This window comes from Tubulanus polymorphus, chromosome 5, assembly GCF_964204645.1.
Source record: "Tubulanus polymorphus chromosome 5, tnTubPoly1.2, whole genome shotgun sequence".
NCBI lineage: Eukaryota > Metazoa > Nemertea > Palaeonemertea > Tubulaniformes > Tubulanidae > Tubulanus > Tubulanus polymorphus.
The window spans coordinates 5,232,252-5,253,243 of record NC_134029.1 but is presented as its reverse complement, the minus strand read 5'-3'; the positions used below and the strand labels follow the sequence as shown (position 1 = coordinate 5,253,243).

Below are 20,992 nucleotides of genomic sequence, written 5' to 3'. Positions count from 1 at the left end.
TATACGGGGGATTTCATTTATTTTTGTATAATGACGCACTTCATCAATTTGTCGTTGGTTAGCACCATCATCGATAAACCTAGCACGATAGCTTGGTTATTTTCCATACATCGAAATGTCTATGTGAAATACTTTCGTAATTTTCCATCGATAAACATCAGGAATCTTGTGGATATATAATGTATGGTGGCTGATTCGGGCCATACTAAAAAAAATTTCTGTACGGCTAAAGCAACGATAAAAAAATTTTCACATTGGCCCGTTTTTTAGTTTTCTCGCGCGAGAATTCAAAAAGTTTGGTTTTCTCGTGCGAGAATTCAAAACCTTTGATAAAACGGGCCAGTGTGAAAAATTTTTTATAGTTGCTTTAGCCGTACAGAAAAATTTTTTAGTAAGGCCCGAATCTGCCACCATAATAATGGCGTTGAGGTAATATTGCGTTGAGGTAAATTTCATGGTAAATTTCAGAGGTCAGTAACTACGTCGTAAAAACAAACAAGACAACGAGGAGTTTTATTCTGTTGCATCTTAAACGTTTTATTTACATCACCAACCTACGTAAACACCATTTTCGCTATTGTACTGGTGAAGCCAATTGTATAACGGTTGGAAATAGCTTAACAAAGATGTTGCCTCGATATCGGATGAACCGGTGAATTCTTCTTTAGCTCTCTTCCACGGGACGCTTGCCCCTAGTTTCAGGAAGTCACTGAAAACAAAAACGAAACATTGAATTGAAGAACCTGAATTCAGCTTAAACTTCTTCTTGATTTCGTTTTTGTGTGGTACCTGAACCTTCTCCCGGCCTTTTTCGATTGATAGAAGTCGCACTGATGCAAAGGGCCAGCGTGGCCCGATACGTTGCAAAGCGATTGGTAAAATTCGAATTGCAATACAACGGAAAGGAAATACCTACGAAATCAGAAAAAAAGAAAATCAAATTTCATATAATATCATATTATACCCTTTGGCTTGGGTTAAAGTTGTCGATGTTTAGATAATGATTGAATGATCATCTTACACTATATACTTATTCTCGTAAGCAATGTGGTATTTGCTGCCGGCGTCGAAATCATCTTCCGACCTGGAGACAGGTGCGGCGACACCTTGGAACCTCTTCCTAGAATAAGAGATTCTGATCTTGTGTAACTAAGAGAATGCGTGATAGCACACGACATCGACGGAGGCCATTATTGAAGGTTTTTTGCGGATATATTTACATGTAAAATGATGAAATTACCGTATCTGCCACCATTCACTGTTCAATTTGCCGAGAGGCGTTGTGCCGTTATACACGCCCCATCTCCATGTGGCTAAAGACATCGCGAACGGCAACAAGGGTAATTTCACCATAGCCATATTAAACAAATAGTTGATATTAGTTCCTATAAATATGAACCTTCGATTTAAAGTTTTACTAAAAATGCTGATTTGATTTAAAACATTTCTTTCTACAAAACTTACCCTCATCGGTAGCATTATAATCTTGGAAGATTTTCAACGCGTGCAGATGATTCAAGCTCATTGCTGAAAGCGTCACAGTATCTCCGGTCGCTTCGTGGAATGCCGAGTTTCCAGATCTACGGAACTTTAAAGGCTGATTCTTATATGCCATGTAGTACTGGATGTGTCCCATCTCGTGGTGGGCGGTTTGAAAACTCATCATGTTTGGCTTTGCGCAAAATAATATCCTATACAACAATAGAAAATTACAATTACCATTCTATCTTTAATGTTACAATTGCTATCAGTTTTACAATTTCACCATAATTATTCATCAATGTAAAGATTTATTTTCAGTGTCAAGATTTGTTTTTAGACCTGTAGTCGTCCTTCTTTTTTGAATCCATGTCCCATGCCGTCCCGTGACAACTGATGTGCCCGCCATCTTTGCGTTGTTCCAGATGACTGTACTTCCAGAATTTCTTAGTCATTGCTGGCATTCCAATTGACGTGAAGAAATCTTCGGCCATTTTGAAAATACCAGTTGGCGAAGGATTCATGCGTTTGATTTCGTCTGAGAAGTCTGGACTTTTACTTTTTGGAAAAGGCAACATTTCATGCGTTAACATGTCCCAATTCATAGCGTACATCTCTCCTGTATAAAACAACAGAAACGCCGTTGTGTCTGTTCCAAAACACTGAGTATAAGCAATAACGAAAGCCCGATAACAGTAAGGTAATTTGAAATTCAAAATGATTGGATAATCCAATTCTTTGATCAGTTTTGTACAATGGTTCCACAAGGGACTTAGACTTGCATCCATGATCCTATGGTGGCTGATAAGAGCCATAGCGTAAAGTTCCTGGTACACAAATGAGGGCGCCAGAACGCCAGAACGCCAAAACAAAAAAAAAACGTCCAATTTTCTCTGAAAGTTCGTTTTGGCGCGCCAAAACAAAGAAAATTCCGTTTTGGCGCCCCCACCAAAACGAACTTTCATTTTGGCCCCCCCCGCCAAAACGAACTTTCGTTTTGGCGCCCACGCCAAAACAACGAAAAACGTCGAAATTTCTCTAAAAGTTCGTTTGGCGCGCCAAAACGGAGAATATTCCGTGGCGCCAAAACGAACTTTCGTTTTGGCGCCCCCGCCAAAACGAACTTTAAACCACGTAAAATAATTCTATATATACGTAAAATATTTTCATATATGCAAATTTATGCAAATTACACACAAGATCAACGCGCCAAATTGAAAAATAATTTTACTGTGGTTGAATGCTTGTTTTGGCGGAGGCGCCAAAACGGAAATAACCGCGCCAAAACGAAATTTTCTTTGTTTTGGCGCGCCAAAACGAAATTTTCTTTGTTTTGGCGCGCCAAAACGAACTTTTAGAGAAAATTGGACGTTTTTTTTCGTTTTGGCGTTCTGGCGTTCTGGCGCCCTCATTTACATACCAGGAATTTTACGCTATGGCCCTTATCAGCCACCATATGATCCTGTATGAAAGGAGCTTGAAAAATTCACATCAACGCGATGAACTTGAATAGGGAAGAAAAAGAGTTTAACATACGGAATAGATGGGCTGGAATTGGTTCATTACGCTTTAGTTTTCCAGGATACATCTTAATCAAATGGTGACGCACGTAAGCATGTAATTCTGTGTAGAAAGGTGATATTTCAGTCCAGAGTCTGGTGACGACGTCGGGGACATCCGGTTCATGTATCGATTTTGCGTTCCAATATCGCGATGGATCGTGGTTGGCTGAAAGTAACGGTAAAAAATGTGTCTCATATTTCATGAAATTCAGCGAGTTTACGTCATTTCGAATTATTCGCGGACCAGCTTCCTTGCATCTTATTACCTTGTCTATAGAGAGACATCTGTTCTTCAAAAGGTTTCCTCATTTTTCTACCCGTTTCGTTCCGCCATTTTTGCCATATGAAGAGAGCTTTGTCGTAATCGGTTGTTTTTTGTAATACGACCTGTATCTCGTCTATGTCTAAACACCGACCTTCAAGACAGACACGCGCGGCTTCGTAGATTTCCGAAATATTTTTCGCTAGTTCCGAAGCACGTCTGAAAATGCAATTACATATTGATTTTGTTGTTGTCGCTCAGGTTAGAATTTACGGTCGAAAATGGCATCTCTATTTTGCATATTACGCGAGTTCCAATCGTCACAATACAGTGGTGTAGGTAAGAGAGATTCGCTTACTGTAGGGCCTGGTTCGGGGGATTATCTCTGAAATATCCTAGGCTGGCGTTGAATAAGCGTCGAGTAGATTTGGATAATCTGGATGCATTGAAGAACGACAGTCGACTAAACATGACCGAGTCACATTTAACGCTGATATCATTGAAATATGGTTGCTGTAATTACATTAAAAGTAACATAAGATTCTTTCTTACGATTTTGTATTGGTAAACTATGTAGAACTTACAATCTCTTTGATAAGCTGGTTTTTAGTATTTGAATGTAAGTTGTACTGAATCAATGAAGTCCACCGGGAGAGCGCTGTCGCTAAGTGTTCAGATGTTTTTATCAGTGATTTCGCAGTTTTTTCCGACACTAAAACCGAACGAAAGAATGTATGTAGGACGAAGACTTTGAAACAAAAGTTCTTTGCTGTTTTGTCACTTAAGCTTGTTACATTCCCGAATACATCAGGCACTTACGTATCTTTTCAATGCCATAGGGTTGAGTAGATTTTTCCGAAACCAGGCAATGAAACTTTGTATTCAACCTTTTAAGAATTCCTTCAAGCGACTTTAAATCGTCGAAATATTGCAAGGCATTTCCTCTGTTTGTTTCATGACCGTTCCTTCTGTTGTCGTCGGCGAGAATTTTGGAAGCGATGAGCCATAGAGTACATACGATCGCGTAAAACTGAATTCGCTGCATGGCGACTAGATTATACAAAGAAATAAAACATGATACACACGTATTTCCTACGAAAATTCCAGACTAAAAAAAAAACCGGCAAACCCTCTCAGAATCGTGGTCGACCTGAGGCTTGTATGTATATGAGCCAACATTGCGAAAAATTGATAGTTCATAAAGGTACCATTTCTAACGCATACTGTATATGTTTCTCTGTTCACGACTAAATTCATTTTTTCTTACCTTTGTTACTCCAACTATTTCTACGTTTGTAACTCCTATAATTTATTCCATGATTTCGGAGTCATTTTCATAGCAAAAGTGCCTTGCTTGTCTTTCACACATGTTCCATTGTTTAAGCTCTGTGGGCCGTGACAACTGTTACTGTTGATATAGCATTAGAATTTGAAGTTATTGCTTATCGATAAATTTCACAGAGGAGTAACATCAGTTGGAGGCCGGTTTAATTATTATTTTCATTTTTATTTTAATTACTATTCATCGCAAACTCGATATCGAATATCAATAGAATTCAGCTATTCATAATCCTTGCTAATTCGAAGTGATTGATCTAAGCCAAGATGTTTGATGTCACTGACTGGATGATCAAGAACTTCGCTCCATATGACGTGACTTTAAAAAGTCTGATGAATCGCATGAAAAGATAAGAGGATTCGAACAATCGGATATCACTGATCCTTCGTAGACAGCTGAGTAAGATTATATCATTGACTGAATACCATATGATGTTGCCCGAACCAGGTCGATACCGTTATTTTGGTCCTTGATACTGCCGCTCAAATCGTGCTGTATATATATATATATATATATATATATATATATATATATATATATATATATATATATATATATATATATATATATATATATATATATATATATATATATATATATATATATATATATATATATATATATATATATATATATATATATATATATATATATATATATATATATATATAAGACGCAAATGATTAGAATAAATCAACCGAAGATATGATAATATATGCTGTCCTTCGAAGTTTGCAATATGTCTTAAACTACAGTGTATCGGCTATTTCTTGTACACTTGCATCTGCTTCCAGAAGGCTTCAGCACTTCAAGTTTAAAAAGCTTGGGTTGTTTTCGCAGATTTGGGATGGGATCAGAAATGCCGTTGTATTCTGATATTGGCATTTTCATTAATATCCCATCCAATTTCATTAGAAAATATGTGATAATATAATAACATTATGTTTTAAGGGGAAATTGAGAGCTTAAAGAACGTGGTCCATATGGGCCAGGCAGTGAGTTTCAGATCTTATTACGAGATGGTAGTTCTCCCGGCCGAATTCGTTATTACACGATAGATTGGTGAAAATGAAAAAAATAAAGATACTGTGCTTTTGTGGATATACTTTATTTTGGCTAAGGTTAAACTGTCACTACGCTTGATCTTCTTATTTCATCGCGATCATCTCCGATAACTTTCAGTTGTTCATCATTCGTCTCTACGCCATACGTTGGACAGAACGGAACATACCGTGTCCATCTGTGCTTCCTTACTAAATTCATTCCTAATGGAAAATCATACGTTGACGAGTTTCCTTCATTGTCAATTTCAGTATCTCCAGTTTCGCTGCTTTCATTGCACCATTTATCCAAACCTCTTTCTGCGAGTGTACCTGGAATATTAGAAAATAGAGGGCCGAGCGGAATGGTAAAAACTTGTAAAAAATGAAATATATAAGTTTCATGGATCCAGTTCCGCAGTTCTAGTAGAATAAATGCAAATTAAGTTCGCTACTTGTTCTAATTTGGACTTTAGAATTGGACGAACTGGAGGTCATTGTAACAAATGACAAACCTGGTATTGTGTTGTCTAAGAAAAATGCAAGAAATCCTCCGACAAACATCGATGTAGAAAGCAGAACAGTGAATATCTGATCAACTATTGGTGCACCTATAATTGATTGAATATCTGATATCATTATTCTGGCTTAATCATGGCTTAAATATACTGGTTAAATGGACAAATACATCTAATAAAGGACAATGTTTAGATATATGAAATAAAACTTCCACTCAAACCAAATCTAATGATTCGAAATAGAATAAAATGTCTAGACTTTTACCAGTATTGATAGCACCAGGATAAGTGTTCAGCCAATGTGGTAGAGTTAATCCAGAAAATATGGAGACTCCAACGATGAAGATATTACGAGTTGAATTCATATCAACGTATTGTAGATTTGATAGCCCAACTGCTGTGATCATTCCTGTATTAAAAATACATGAAACATGATAATGTAAACAAATGAATTTTCGAGGATCGGATGATCATAAGAACTATTGTGGAGTTTTTTGTTATGTTTCATGTTTTATTTCACGATCTTTGTTGAAGAACAATAGAGAACTTCTTCGGTTACGCGAGGTCGTACCGAACATGATCAGAAACATCCCACCAATAACCGGATCAGGTATCGTCACAAACAGAGCACCGAATTTCCCCAGAATACCGAAAATGAGTGACACCAATGCCCCTGTTTGAACTACGCGTCGGCTTCCAACCTAGGAAGATAAAAGCTCGCCTATCATATTCATTATCAGGGGAACGGCCACTTTTCTGCCTGTGACTAAAGAAAAGCCCACACATTCAGTTATTTTAAAGATTCATAAACATTCATTTTGGCAGATGACATTTCGAGTGAGTTTCTTCGTATGATAAAGTATTTCTTTGCAGTAGGGCTTTTATTGCAAGTAAAAATACCTTAGTGATTCCGATAGTGCCGATATTTTCGCTATAAGAAGTCATGGCATTTCCAGTACCCACAATTCCTGCTAAGAGACTAGCCAAACCTTCTATTCCTATGCCTGAAATGATACAAATAAAATATAAAAGGCCCCATCCTCACGCACTGTGACTCTGTCTGTTTCTGAGTCAGTATAAAGGTTTATGTACCTCTATTTATTGCGTGTTTTGGTGGTGGAGGGGCGCCCGATAATCGCGCACACGCGTAATAGTCACCAACGGATTCAACCATCGACGACAATACTCCAGATACCATTCCCACTACTGCCGCTGCACTAAATGTAGGCATTCCCCACTGACCTATATCGTAAAATACAAAATATTCCCGATGATCTTATTTTTACATTTGTACGATGAGCCACGTCATCTTGAATTTGGAAATCTTAAAAAATCGACAAACTGGGATTGCAATGAAAAATTTATCGAATACCTGGATACGGAACTCTGAACCAGGAAGATTGCGTAATCACCGATAATCTAGTATCAGTTCGTGCTCCATAGCCCCAGCTATCAGGTTCATTTGGTAGTACATCAGTTATTGTCAAGACGAAGCATATCAACCAAATTATAAGGATCGACAATAGCAACTGAAATAGGAATATTAGTAGCTATTTTTACAGTAACTTGGATGCATTTCGAAAGATCATGTATTTTTGTTAACTGAAATGATAAAAAAAGTCTTTTGCACTATAGAATATGAATAACTAATCACTTGAAAAGATGCACAACAGTGCCTCCACCCAAAGAAAGAAATTTTGTGATTCGAGCGTTTAGTTGTCAACGAGATTATTGTGATGGGAAAAGTGTCTGCTAGTCGACATTTTCTCGAATATGTATTTTCTATCAGAGAACCCCCAGATGTTTATCAAATTATTAGAGGGAAATTGTTATCGCTTACCGGTAATTGCGTAAAAAGAGAAAAACCGCTCGTTCTGGTGCAACCTTGACCTTTGACGTACTTGAGACAAGGTATCGATATGTTACGCATATATTGAGAGAATATCGTTATCAGAATAACCGTCCTACAAAAATACAAATGACACATAGCATCCATCCTAATGGAGTCAAACTCATCTCTCAATCAACTTTTGAACTACTAGGCCCTAAATTGCTGGACATAAGGTAAAACCTTATTGCATCAAGAAATTCCGCACCCTCGAGTATATTTGGAATGATATCGTTACACTTACGATATCGCAATCCACCATTGTTTAGATGCCATTTCCGCCGCTGGTACAAACAATGAAAGTCCGACTAGACTTATGGTGGGAGTAATAACTATAGGGCCGATGAACTGCAGTATAAATCCCATTATTCCACTAAATCCGAACACGATTTGGATCATGGATGCACCGATTATTGCTCCTTGCACCTGAAATTTTAGAGACGTCGTTATATGATGCAAACGCAGCAGTTGAGTTAAAATTCTGAATTGATTAAAGAGGTCATCGACGCGTGCTTCGTGCAATTTCAAACTTTCTATTTTCAAGTGCTAAAAATCCAGAACTAAAGTTCTATAGAATCGTTACCTCACGAATACGACTTTGCCAAACTTCGGTGGGAGAGAGCAAAACTTGATTGGTTTCGTTTGCATTCAAGAATGACTGGTTTGAAGCCATTAGCTTCTGAGTAGCCATTAGATTACTGGACACATTGGTCAGCGGACCACTTACTACTACAAATCGCAACATAATGAATGCGTTTATGTCGGTAATTATTGGTTTACGCAACGATCAAAATGAATAGGTTTAGCGATGTTCCGATTTAATGATACCATTAACCTTTTATGCAGTAGGATTGCTGCTTACCGTTTCGAGGACCAGGACACTTCCACTTAGGTAACGATAGAATAGCAAACGTCGGAATTATAAATGCGACTGAACAACCTTGTACGATTGGTAATCTGAAGAAGAAAACAATGTTCTGAGTGTTATGCAGAGTTTTCTAACATATTCAATGCTTTTTCGGGTATTTCGGGTATTCGAATGGTTTAGACTGAGATTGAGCCCACTTCGCTGTCTTGACGATCGTAGGAGTAGACGGTTTAGGTTGTTACAAGGTTAGAATAGGGCATACTAAGGTTCGCAATTTTGTTCGATTCCTTACTGTAGTATGTATGATTTTTTTATCATTAGTGTAAATACAATATGGAGAGCATATCAATATCGCAAGGAAATACCTCGTTCCAAATACTGTTTGAAGTAACGTTCCTATACCGACCATGAAGAAAACAGTTCCAATAAGTTCACTTTTTGCCACCTCATCATTGCCCATACACAGAGGTTCTGCTAGCAACAACGGAATACTAATCGTCCCACCAAACAATGTTACATAATGCTGAAATTGATGCCACTCAATGATTTAAATTTGTTCTTCAATCTTTTTCCCCCCATAATATATCTGACATGGGCATTTCGACAGGCTTGTGAACTATTTTTTCGGATTGAAATTGACCATGTCCCCCCTCAATTTGACTCCGTTGTAAAATATCAACCTACACAGATATGAGGCGTACGGACATATCGCTTTTTATATAGAAAACCGGTTTCCCTAAATGGAAAAAATATATGCTCACTTGGAATCCAAATATTAGTGATGTGTACCAAGGTGGACACTCTTCTATTGTGTAATATAAATCCGATGTGCGATCCACTTGTTGAGCAGGACTTTCGTTCACTGGAAAGCCATTCGATTTACTATATTTTTCTTTGTAAAGAAGTTCAAGTTCGGCAGCTTGGGCCCCTCGATCCTGAGCAATCGGAAAACAGCAAAATAGATAATTGTATTTTCTATCTTTTGAAAGCAAAAAACTAAAAATTGATCGATACGCAAATGGCTTGAAATTAGTAGAAAATACATTACGTTATGTATTTGAATCTAAATATGTTTGTTATTTCTGTCACTGAAAAAAAGAAAGATACCTTCGGACTATCTTTAACGACCATTTTATCCTCGAGAATCTATTCTACCATACCATATGAACTTTCTGAGATGTTGATTTTCGATAGTAATATAATTATCAAAATCTGGTGACCCGGTTTTGAACTATATCGATCGAATTACCAATTAGTCTATCTTATCGAGTATCGCGAATAATGTCAAACGACATTTAAAGTAAATACCAAAATCTAAAAATCAATTTCGACTTAAATGCGGACGATATTTGATATCAATCGCCAATCTTAATCTCCTTTGAATAGATTCATTCTAAGAAATCCTACGGGGATTTTTAAGCGGTTGCCTTTCGGTTGCTGTTAAAGGCGCCGCAACACAATTACCTTCCGGCACATGAAAAATCCTCTCATCCGCCAGCGCTAATTTTACTCGTTTTTTGGTGACATCGCTAATGGCTACGCCTACGTCAGGATTAGCTGTCCCCGAAAGAAATCGTGCCATTTCAAAAATAAGATAAAATATGGAATATGGGACAGTTTCGTGGCATATAGAGAAAACTCAAGGAAAACATTTCCAAGTAGAAAAATCATTTTCAAGCAATTTTCATGACAAAAATGTCTTCTGTATTTTTTCCATCAACTTCTAAATGTCTGGCATACAATCTCCACAGTATTTGAAGTAATATTCAGTATTTGCACAACATTCTTCGTTGGTTACACCCGACTCCAGACAGCCATGAGCATTGCACACGTAACAAGCGATCATTTCAGCTTGGTTCTGACAGCTTTGCACTTCGGCGGCGAACGTAACGAACAAGAAAACAACCAAAAACATCACTGCGGCTTGACTCATCGTTATTCTATAGAAATAGAAAATAAATCGAAATATCAACATGAGTTCGTGAAAAAGAACAAAAACCTTTGCAGTGATTTGAAAAGACGATTACTTACACTTATTTCGCTATTTTCTAGTTGCTTCCTCGCAGTGAAATCTTTAAGACCAGTGAATGTTATAAATTCAGACTAGCTTATATACACTAAGTAATCATTAGATGAATCTATGTAAATTTACCACGATTGACTAAAGAACAAGCGTTTATCGCTTTACGAACTGTCGGCACTGATATTTCACGAGATATTCAAATCGTGGTAGGAATTTGAATAAAATAACGAATGATACATTGATAAGCAGGAACTATCTATAAATATCTATGAGGAAGAACTGTCAACACAACTCAGCTAGATAGCTAGCAGGAATCTGTAATTCTCAAGCAACTTCAGAAATCCTTTGATTGGCAATTTCAATATTCTGAGGGCGGTAAATTCTAGAGGGAACTGCTCCTAAATTCTAAGAGTAGCAAAATAAACTTCGTTTTTAGAACTAGTTCAAACTGTAGATTTGAAACAACTGAATCCAGGAAAAAGGATGCTTCAGACCCATCGGAGTCAGTATCCGATGAAAACGTATTGACCTAAAACGCTTTCGATTTCGCTATGCAGAATTCATGTACTCTAATTTTGATTCGACGCGTATCTCGACCGTGAGAATCTCCTCGAATCATTTTACAACGAAGTGGTTTCAAATTTTGAACGAGTTTTCAGCGTTGGAATTATCAATATCGAATCAGAATAGTCTCCCAGCGAAAAGATGCACTTTCCCGCAAAATTGAATTTGATGCAGATATTTTAGACGATTTAACATCATGAAACGGCAAATAGTGCCTCAAATCGTCCAATCGTTTGCTATTGGATTATTTAGAGGGTGATAAATGGTTCATTACGTACTTATTTCATTGGACTGAGTGTTTAATCAATGTTTGTTCAGGTTTATCAGGATTTAGGCTTTCGTTAAAAATGTATATTTACATATATACATTCACTGAAATTAATGACTATTTTTATCGCAGCTTGAACTATATTTCCTACTCAGCAAAAGAGAAATGGATTGAGAGAGAACGAGAGGGAAAGAGAGCTGTCGAATGAATCTATGTCGATGACGACTGTTATCGGCACAAAAAGAACGGACGCTCGTAACTTGATCTGGCGACATTTAATGGTAAATGTGACAGTGGAGCGCCGCTCCGAGGAACCAGTTGTGTACGATGGCTGAATCTTTCACGATGCTCGAACGAACTATTGGAGTAACGGTCATTTCGTTAACCAGTATTTCGGGAATACTCGGCAATGTGTTGATCCTTATTTCGATAGCTAAGTTCTCGTTATTTCGCGGGAAGGCGGCGAGATTTCTCGTCATTTGCCTCAGCATCCCGGACTTACTTTTTCTGGGCATCCTCTGCCCGATAATGGTTTGTACGCTTGTATCAAACGCGTGGCATTTCGGTGAGTTGTTTTGTCAGATTTTCGTTATATTAAACTTGTGTCTTTACGGTACTTCCATGTTGATCCAGTCATCAATCGCTATACAGCGATATTTACGTCTGGTGCATAGCGTGGACTTTTTAGAGAGACGGAGAGGCCGAGTACTGATAACAATGATCTGTTGGATTTTACCACCGGCCTCGCTAATTCCGACGATGTACGACGAATTTAAAGAGGCTCACGACGACGGATTGGACGTGAAATGTATCTTCATTCCAGATACTCCAACATTTCAGAAAATAGTCAGCTTACTGTTGCTTTTCGGGCTGCCGGCTTGCACGATGATATTCTGTTATACGGCGATTCTAATTTACGTGAAAAAAACTACGAGGGCTTTGAACAGATTCAGTGAAAATTCGTCGAACGAGTCCGAATCAAACAGACACAGTATAGCTACTAGCCGCGATTCGGCTCAGATGGAATTACGTTTGACAAAAACTTTCGGGTTTATTTGTTCCGTTAGCTTTTTCGGCTATGCGCCGTTTTTCGTTCTGCGAACAGTAGACAGTGACCTCGAAGAGCCTCTAATAGCGTATGTAGTTACCATAGGCTTATATTGTTTGACAATCGCCTTGAACGTCATCATATACGGCAGCATGAACAGTGAGTTCAGGTAAGTGGCAGCCTGTTTCTCAATGGAAAATATCGAAAAACCATACCTTTACTTTCAGTCTCAGTGAATTTTTGAAAACAGAAACGGTCTATATTACTATTATATACCACACGTTTCACGTACATCGCAAATACGATATAACCATGTCAAACTAACTCTTTTTATAAACTCAACTAACCAATTACGTGCACTTTCATAATCTCAAAACGGGTTGGATGCGGGGTTAGCGTATCAGTTTTACATAACTAATTTCCTTTATTATTTATTAACTTAAATATAACTACTTATCCTTTACCGAATGATACGACTTAAATTGATAATAATCGTTCCGAGTTTAATTTTCAGAATAAACATTTTTGCATTTCCTTATAAAATGCAAAATAAAGTATATGCGTTACCACTATATCTTACCAACAGTTAAAAGTTAGTCATCGTATTATGACATTTTATCGTTTACTTTTCAGACAGGCATATTCGTCGATTTTGTCTTCAGGTCGATGTTGTCGACGGTGCTTCCCAGGCGAAGACGCAAATGGCGAGCAATCAGTTTGGTCGGTTAAAACACAACAGTCGACAAACAGCGGAACTGAATTAACCACAAACGACACCGATCGCATAGATTTACAAAACCATTCAATTCTGTCAACAAACGCTTGTCAGAGTAGCATTTAGATACTCAACTTCATTATTACTTGTGTAGATCGCCATCTCTGTGTCGGAGAGATATGCTAGCCTTTTAATGAGATATATTGATTACGTATTCATAAGTGATGTGATTGCGAATAGAGAATTTTCGAAGTACATGTACTGGTGATCCATAAATAGTGTCATATCCGTAATTCTGAACATATCCGTTATTCGTCTATTTCAACTGAAATATGTCAAGTTCATTATATCATTTACAATTCTATTTCATCGCGATCATCTCCGACAACTTTCAATTGTTCCTCATTCGTCTCTTCGCCATACGTTGGGCAGAACGGAACATATCGTGTCCATCTGTGCTTCCTTACTAAATTCATTCCGAATGGAAAATCATACGTTGACGAGTTTCCTTTATTTTCAATTTCAGAAACTCAGTTTCGCTACTTTCATTACACCATTTATCCAAACCTCTTTCTGCGAGTGTACCTGGAATATTAGAAAATAGAGGGCTGTGCAGAATAGGTAGAAACTTAAAAATGACAAACGAAATATAGGTTTCTTGGGTCCAGCTCCACAGTTCTAGTATATTAAATGCAAATTAAGTTCGCTACTTGTTCCAGTGTGGACTTAGAATCTGGTAGAACTGGGGGTCTTTGCTACAAATTGCAAACCTGGTATTGTGTTGTCTAAGAAAAATGCAAGAAATCCGCCGACAAACATCGATGTAGAAAGCAGAACAGTGAATATCTGGTCAACTATTGGTGCACCTATAATTGATTCAATATCTTTTATCATTATTCTGGCTTAACCATGGCTTAAATATACTGGTTAAATGGACAAATACATCTAATAAAGCACAATGTTTAGATTTATGAAATAAAACTTCCAAAAAATGTCTATACTTTTACCAGTATTTATAGCACCAGGATGTGTGGTCAGCCAATGCGGTAGAGTTAATCCAGAAAATATAGAGAATCCGACGATGAAGATATTACGAGTTGAATTCATATCAACGTATTGTAGATTTGATAGCCCAACTGCTGTGATCATTCCTGCATAAAATACATCAAACACGATTAATGTAAACAAATGAATTTTCGAGGAGTGGATGATCATAAGATCTATGTTGTGGAGTTTTCTTGTTTTGTTTTCTGTTTTATTTCACGATCTTTGTCGAAGAAGAAGAGAGAACTTCTTCGGTTACGCGAGGTCGTACCGAACATGATCAGAGACATCCCACCGATAACCGGATCAGGTATCGTCACAAACAGAGCACCGAATTTCCCCAGAATACCGAAAACGAGTGATACCAATGCCCCTATCTGAACTACGCGTCGGCTTCCAACCTAAGAATAAAACGCTCGCTTATCATCTTTGTCATCAGGGGAACGGCCACTTTTTTGCCTGAGACAAAAGAAAAGCCCACACATTCAGTTATTTTCAAGATTCATAAGCATTCATTTTGACGGTTGACATTTCAAGTGAGCTGCTTCATGTGATACACTATTTGTTCGCAGTCGGGCTTTTCTTTCGGCGCATGTCTAAAAAACCTTAGTTATTCCGATAGTGCTGATATTTTCGCTATAAGAAGTCATGGCATTTCCAGTGCCTAAAACTCCTGCTAAGAGACTAGCCACGCCTTCTATTCCTATTCCTGAAATGATACGAATATAATATACAGGGCCCCATCCACACACACCGTGACTCTGTCTGCTTGTGAGTCAGTATAAGGGTTATGTACCTCTATTTATTGCGTGTTTTGGTGGTGGAGGGGCGCCCGATAATCGCGCACACGCGTAATAGTCACCAACGGATTCAACCATCGACGACAAGACTCCAGATACCATTCCCACTACTGCCGCTGCACTAAATGTAGGCATTCCCCACTGACCTATATCGTAAAATAAAAAATATTCCCGAAGATCTTGATTTGAAATTGGACGATGAGCCACGTGATCTTATATTTGGAAATCTTAAAAAATCGACAAACGGGGACAAGTTGAACTTGAACTTGAACTTTGACAGCATTAGGACAGCATTGCAATGAAAAATGTCTCCAATACCTGGGTAAGGAACTCTGAACCATGAAGACTGCGTAATCACCGATAATCTAGTATCAGTTCGTGCTCCATAGCCCCAGCTATCAGGTTCATTTGGTAGTACATCAGTTATTGTCAAGACGAAGCATATCAACCAAATCATAAGGATCGACAATATCAACTGAAATAGGAATATCAGTAGCTATTTTTACAGTATCTTGGATGCATTTCGATATGTATGACGATCCGATTGAAGACATGTACAAATAAAACTAACGGACCCTTCCAAAAATCTGAATATGATTAACCATTCACCTTCGAAAAAATGCACAAAAACGCCTCCATTCAAAGAAATGTATTTTAGGATTCGAACATTTCAGTTGTCCACGGTATTATCTTAATGCGAAAATAGTGCCTCTTAGTCGAATCTCTTTCTCGAATATGTAGGCCTATTCACATTATAGAACCCCCGGATGTTTATCAAATTATTGGAGGGAAATTGTTATCGCTTACCGGAAATTGCGTAAAAAGAGAAAAACCGCTCGTTCTAGTGCAACCTTGACCTTTCGTGTACTTGAGACAAGGTATCGATATGTTACGCATATATTGAGAAAATATCGTTATGAGAATAACCGTCCTACAAAAACAAATGATAAATCCTTATGGGTTCAAATTCAACTATTGAATAAATGTGGAACTATTAGGCTCTAAATTGCTGGATATAAGGTAAAACCGAAGAAAAAAAATCATCGAGGAAATCCACACCTTGGAGGATATTAGAAATGATACCGTGGTAATGAAAAAAGAGACACTTACGATATCGCAATCCACCACTGTTTAGATGCCATCTCCGCCGCTGGTACAAACAATGAAAGTCCGACTAGACTTATGGTGGGAGTAATAACTATAGGGCCGATGAACCGCAGTATATATCCCATTATTCCACTAAATCCGAACACGATTTGGATCATGGATGCACCGATTATTGCTCCTTGCACCTGAAATTTTAGAGACGTCGTTTTTATGATAAAATCGCAGTAGTTGAGTTAAAATTCTAAAATATTTCAAGAGGTCGTCACCCCGTGCTTCGTGCAATTTCGAATTTTTCTTTTATTCTTTTATCGAATCGTTACCTCACGAATACGACTTTGCCAAACTTCGGTGGGAGAGAGTAAAACTTGATTGGTTTCGTTTGCACCCAAAAATTACTGGTTTGAAGCCATTAGCTTCTGAGTAGCCATTAGATTACTGGACACATTGGTCAGCGGACCAGTTGCTGCTACAAATAGCAACATAATCAATGCGTTCATATCGGTAATTATAGGTTTACGCAACGATCGTGCGGTTAAGCGATGTTCCAATTTAATGATACCATTAGCCTTTTATGAAGTGGGATTGCTGCTTACCGTTTTGAGGACCAGGACATTTCCATTTAGGCAAAGATAGAATAGCAAACGTCGGAATTATAAATGCGACTGAACAACCTTGTACGATTGGTAATCTGAAGATGAAAACAATGTTTTGCGTGTTCTGCGGAGTTTTCTAGCTGATTCTATCCTTTTTCGGGTATAACGGGTATTCAGTAGTTTGGGCTCATATTGAGCCGACTTAGCTGTCTTCAAGATCGTAGGTGTAGACGATTAATTTGATTATATTTGAGGTTAGAATAGGGCATATTAAGGTTGATTTTTTTATCATTAGTATAAATACTATATGTAGAGTATGTCATATCGTAAGCAAATACCTCGTTCCAAATACTGTTTGAAGTAACGTTCCTATACCGACCATGAAGAAAACAGTTCCAATAAGTTCACTTTTTGCCACCTCATCATTGCCCATACACAGAGGTTCTGCTAGTAACAACGGGATGTTAATCGTCCCACCAAACAGTGTTACATAATGCTGAAATTAATGCCACTAAATTTTTCTTCAATCTCTTTTTCTTCTGACTCAAAAACATAATGTAGGCTTTTTGACAGGCTTGAAATTGGCCATGGAATTTACAATTAGATTCGAATGTAAAATATCAACCTATACAGATATGAGACATACTGACATATCTATCGTTTCATACATAAAAAAACCCACTTTCCCTAAATGGTAAAAATACATGCTCACTTGGAATCCAAATATAAGTGATGTGTACCACGGTGGACATTCTTCGATTGTGTAATATAAATCCGATGTGCGATCCACTTGTTGAGAAGGAATTTTATTCACCGGGAAGCTATTCGAGTCACTATGTTTTTCTTTGTAAAGAAGTTTAAGTTCGTTGGCTTGGAGCCCTCGATCCTAAGCAATCGGACAACAGCAACACATATTATTGAAGAATATATGTTATTTTGTATTTTGAATGCGACAACACGACAAAATGAATCCAAGGCGGTGGGAAATGAAGATATGTAAATGGCTTCAAAATATCACAGATTGATGGTAAAGCTTGATATGCTATTAGAGTAGAAAAATACACAGCGTACCGGTATTGCTAGTTCGAAAATATCTTCGTCATTTTTGAAAGAATTGTTGCTGAAAATGAAAAATACCTTCGGAATATCTCTAACGACCATTTTAACCATACCATACCATATGAACTTTCTGAGCTTACGATGTGTAAGTTTTTTTTTTCGATCGTAATGTAGCTATCAAAATCTGATGACCCGTTTTCGTGCTATATTGATCGAATTGTCAATAAGCCTTTTTACAGTTTCCAGGCGCCATTTTTTTGGGTACCCGCCGGGTCCGCATTGTTGAATTTTTTGTCCCTATTTTTTCCCCGTTTAATATTTTTATTTCGTTCATATCTCTGGATTGGATAAAGATAGAAACAAAGTGAAAATATTGATTGACTCAGCTGATAATTAGTTTTTTTACTATGTTACTCAATCATAAAGTTAATGCAACAATGCGCGCTGGTGAGGTTATAAGCATTGATATCGTTTTCCCGATAATTCAACTTGAATTATTGCTCAGCTCATTCAAAAGTTCGTAATTCTTACAAATTTTAATCTACATTTTTGAAATTTTCAGGATCAATAGCCATCTATATGTGGTCTTATATACTTTTTACCGTTTTCAATTATCTTTATTAATTTTTAAGTAATTGCGAGTCAAACTTCCAAAACACGTTTTCCCGGGTCCCCTGGGTGCATCTTTATATCAGGAAATTTCACAATTTCACCGTTTCCTACTTTGTTGAAAATCAATTTATTAAGTAACCATGGAAATAAGGGCACCTAGGTTTTTGAAAAATGGTTATTAAAGATATATATTCTCTAGGATTTGTCAAAATAAACAAAATAACCCAGGTGTTGCTTTAACCAGCTACCTAGGTTCACAACAGATCATTTTGTCCAACGTGTTTCATTCGATTCCAAAACTGCACGTACGGGTATACGATTGCAAATGTGAAAGTCAGACATTATGTGGCACATGTATGAGAACCACAGTCTCAATGCTGCGTCGCATTGACGTCGCAAATTTGCATGGCTACTTACGTGAAGTGGGCTAATACAGACCTTGTATGATCAAAACTGACTTAGAATTCGTGCCAAATCTCAAAACAACTATCAAACACACGAGATCAATTTTGACAGAAAGTAAACGAATGTTATGTTCCTCAATATATACTAATATATTCCAAAGTTCCAATCTTTCCAACACAATCGACTAAGCCTAATATATTCAAATTCAATTTGAAACACCTTCCAGCTCGTGTCACGATCAGTAATAAAGATCGAACATCGAACGTTCTCAAAAAAGCAAACCCGATCCAACGGTTTGCAAACGTCAAGTTTGACACAACCGTGGCTGCTTCCATTTGCGTGGAGCTGCTGCTGAAAATTCAAAAATGTAAATCGGGTACCGGTATTTAACTGAAGACCGAGCGCTCGCCATTACACCATGGTATTTCTGATGGTTAACTTTTGAGCAACTGGCTCCAGAATCACCTGCCAACGGCCATATTTCATTGATGCAATATACTGTTAAACGATATAATATAGACGGGAGATCAATGAAACTTAAATGCCTGACACTAAGACTTATTTCGACTTTTTTGACTATCTTAGATGATTGGGAGAGGGGTCCAAAAATAAGGACATTTTCCGTAGATTAAGGCTGTGAGTAGGGTGCCCCTCGGTGTTGAAACAAATACATCCAAAACAATTTAATTTGCAAGAGGATGAATGTTAGATTTGTAAGTTTTATGCGATCACTGTCTTGACAAAGATGGTAATCTTAATGGGAAGGAGCAGGGGTCCGGACTACCGACCCTCCAAACCCGTAGTCTGTCCCTGTGTTACTAGAAATATCTCTATTTACCATTTTTTTCAAATAACTAGGTGCCCTTGTTTCCATAGTTACTGAAAATTTTGATTTTAACAATGTAGGACCGGTTAAATTGGCAAATTTCTTGATATAAATATGCACACATGATACTCTAGAAAACGTGTTTTGGAAGTTTGACTCGCAATTACTTAAAAACTAATAAAGATAATTAAAAACGGTAAAAGGTATATAAGACCACATATAGATGGCTATTGATCCTGAAAATTTCAAAAATGTAGATTAAAATTTGTAAGAATTACGGACTTTTGAATGAGATGAGCAATAATTCAAGTTGAATTATCGGGAAGACGATATCAATGTTTATAACTTCACCAGCGCACATTGTTGCATTAACTTTATAAATGAGTGATATCATAAAAAAGTTTATTATCAGCCGAGTTCATCGATATTTCTACTTTGTTTCTATCTTAATCAAATCCAGAGATATGAACGAAATAAAAAAATTAAACCGGAGAAAAATAGGGACAAAAAATTCAACAATGCGGACCCGGCGGGTACCCAAAAAAATGGCGCCTGGAAACTGTAAAAAGGCTTATTATTCTATCTTATCGTAGGATAAGATCGTAGACATTGCAGTTGAAAGGTAATCGCAGAACAAATAAATTCGTGAAAAAAAGATATGAGAAAGTTGAATATAATAAATTCATTGAAGTATGCCCGAGGGGATTTTTAAGCTGTTGCTACTAAAAAACTCCGCAACACAAGTTCCTTCCGGCAGAAATCCTCTCAACCGCCAGCGCTAATTTTATTCGTTTTTTGGCGGCATCGCTTAAGGCTTCGCTTCTTCAGGATCAGCTGTCTCCCAAAGAAATTGTGCCTTTTCAAAAGTAGGAAAAATATGGAATATGGGACAGTCTTTTTGCAACCCTGGTTTTTACGACGTGACTTATAGAGAAAACTCAAAGAAAAAAAAAGTTCAAGAAGAGTAATCTT

The 20,992-nt window shown here is 37.4% G+C and overlaps 2 protein-coding genes, 1 long non-coding RNA gene and 1 pseudogene across 3 annotated transcripts; all 4 read right to left on the bottom strand.

Annotated features, from left to right (window-relative positions):
- Positions 1-528: 528 nt before the first annotated feature.
- LOC141905463 (angiotensin-converting enzyme-like) lies at positions 529-3,355 on the bottom strand (annotated as a pseudogene).
- A 573-nt stretch (positions 3,356-3,928) lies between these two features.
- LOC141904958 (uncharacterized) lies at positions 3,929-4,687 on the bottom strand. The gene is made up of 3 exons (XR_012619231.1): positions 4,571-4,687; positions 4,123-4,353; positions 3,929-4,015 (listed from the first exon to the last, which is right to left on the bottom strand). It is a non-coding gene; the product is annotated as an uncharacterized LOC141904958 (long non-coding RNA).
- A 1,077-nt stretch (positions 4,688-5,764) lies between these two features.
- LOC141905461 (solute carrier family 23 member 1-like) lies at positions 5,765-10,087 on the bottom strand. Its single transcript, XM_074794328.1, has 14 exons — positions 10,064-10,087; positions 9,718-9,891; positions 9,322-9,479; positions 8,951-9,045; positions 8,672-8,817; positions 8,333-8,514; positions 8,041-8,164; positions 7,573-7,729; positions 7,293-7,442; positions 7,101-7,204; positions 6,772-6,901; positions 6,466-6,609; positions 6,198-6,293; positions 5,765-6,015 (listed from the first exon to the last, which is right to left on the bottom strand). Exons 1-14 carry the CDS (start codon positions 10,085-10,087, stop codon positions 5,765-5,767), a joined length of 1,935 nt encoding a protein of 644 aa, XP_074650429.1.
- Positions 10,088-13,644: 3,557 nt separating this feature from the next.
- LOC141905458 (solute carrier family 23 member 1-like) lies at positions 13,645-18,285 on the bottom strand. Its single transcript, XM_074794324.1, has 15 exons — positions 18,256-18,285; positions 17,831-18,004; positions 17,457-17,614; positions 17,119-17,213; positions 16,962-16,991; positions 16,846-16,889; positions 16,529-16,710; positions 16,226-16,349; positions 15,737-15,893; positions 15,415-15,564; positions 15,224-15,327; positions 14,890-15,019; positions 14,582-14,725; positions 14,345-14,440; positions 13,645-14,159 (listed from the first exon to the last, which is right to left on the bottom strand). Exons 1-15 carry the CDS (start codon positions 18,277-18,279, stop codon positions 14,047-14,049), a joined length of 1,725 nt encoding a protein of 574 aa, XP_074650425.1. The 5' UTR covers positions 18,280-18,285; the 3' UTR covers positions 13,645-14,046.
- Between the last annotated feature and the right edge of the window lie 2,707 nt (positions 18,286-20,992).

What these genes read in the sequence shown, in the direction of transcription:
- LOC141905458 (XM_074794324.1), bottom strand. Translation starts at nt 18,279, where the DNA reads ATGGTCGTTAGAGATATTCCGAAG. An exon ending in AAAACACGCAATAAATAGAG is followed by an intron (nt 15,328 to 15,414) that starts GTACATAACCCT and finishes GTATCATTTCAG; the next exon opens with GAATAGGAATAGAAGGCGTG. An exon ending in TCCTGGTGCTATAAATACTG is followed by an intron (nt 14,441 to 14,581) that starts GTAAAAGTATAG and finishes AATCAATTATAG; the next exon opens with GTGCACCAATAGTTGACCAG.
- LOC141905461 (XM_074794328.1), bottom strand. Translation starts at nt 10,087, where the DNA reads ATGGTCGTTAAAGATAGTCCGAAG. An exon ending in AAAACACGCAATAAATAGAG is followed by an intron (nt 7,205 to 7,292) that starts GTACATAAACCT and finishes GTATCATTTCAG; the next exon opens with GCATAGGAATAGAAGGTTTG. An exon ending in GCACTATCGGAATCACTAAG is followed by an intron (nt 6,902 to 7,100) that starts GTATTTTTACTT and finishes TTATCTTCCTAG; the next exon opens with GTTGGAAGCCGACGCGTAGT.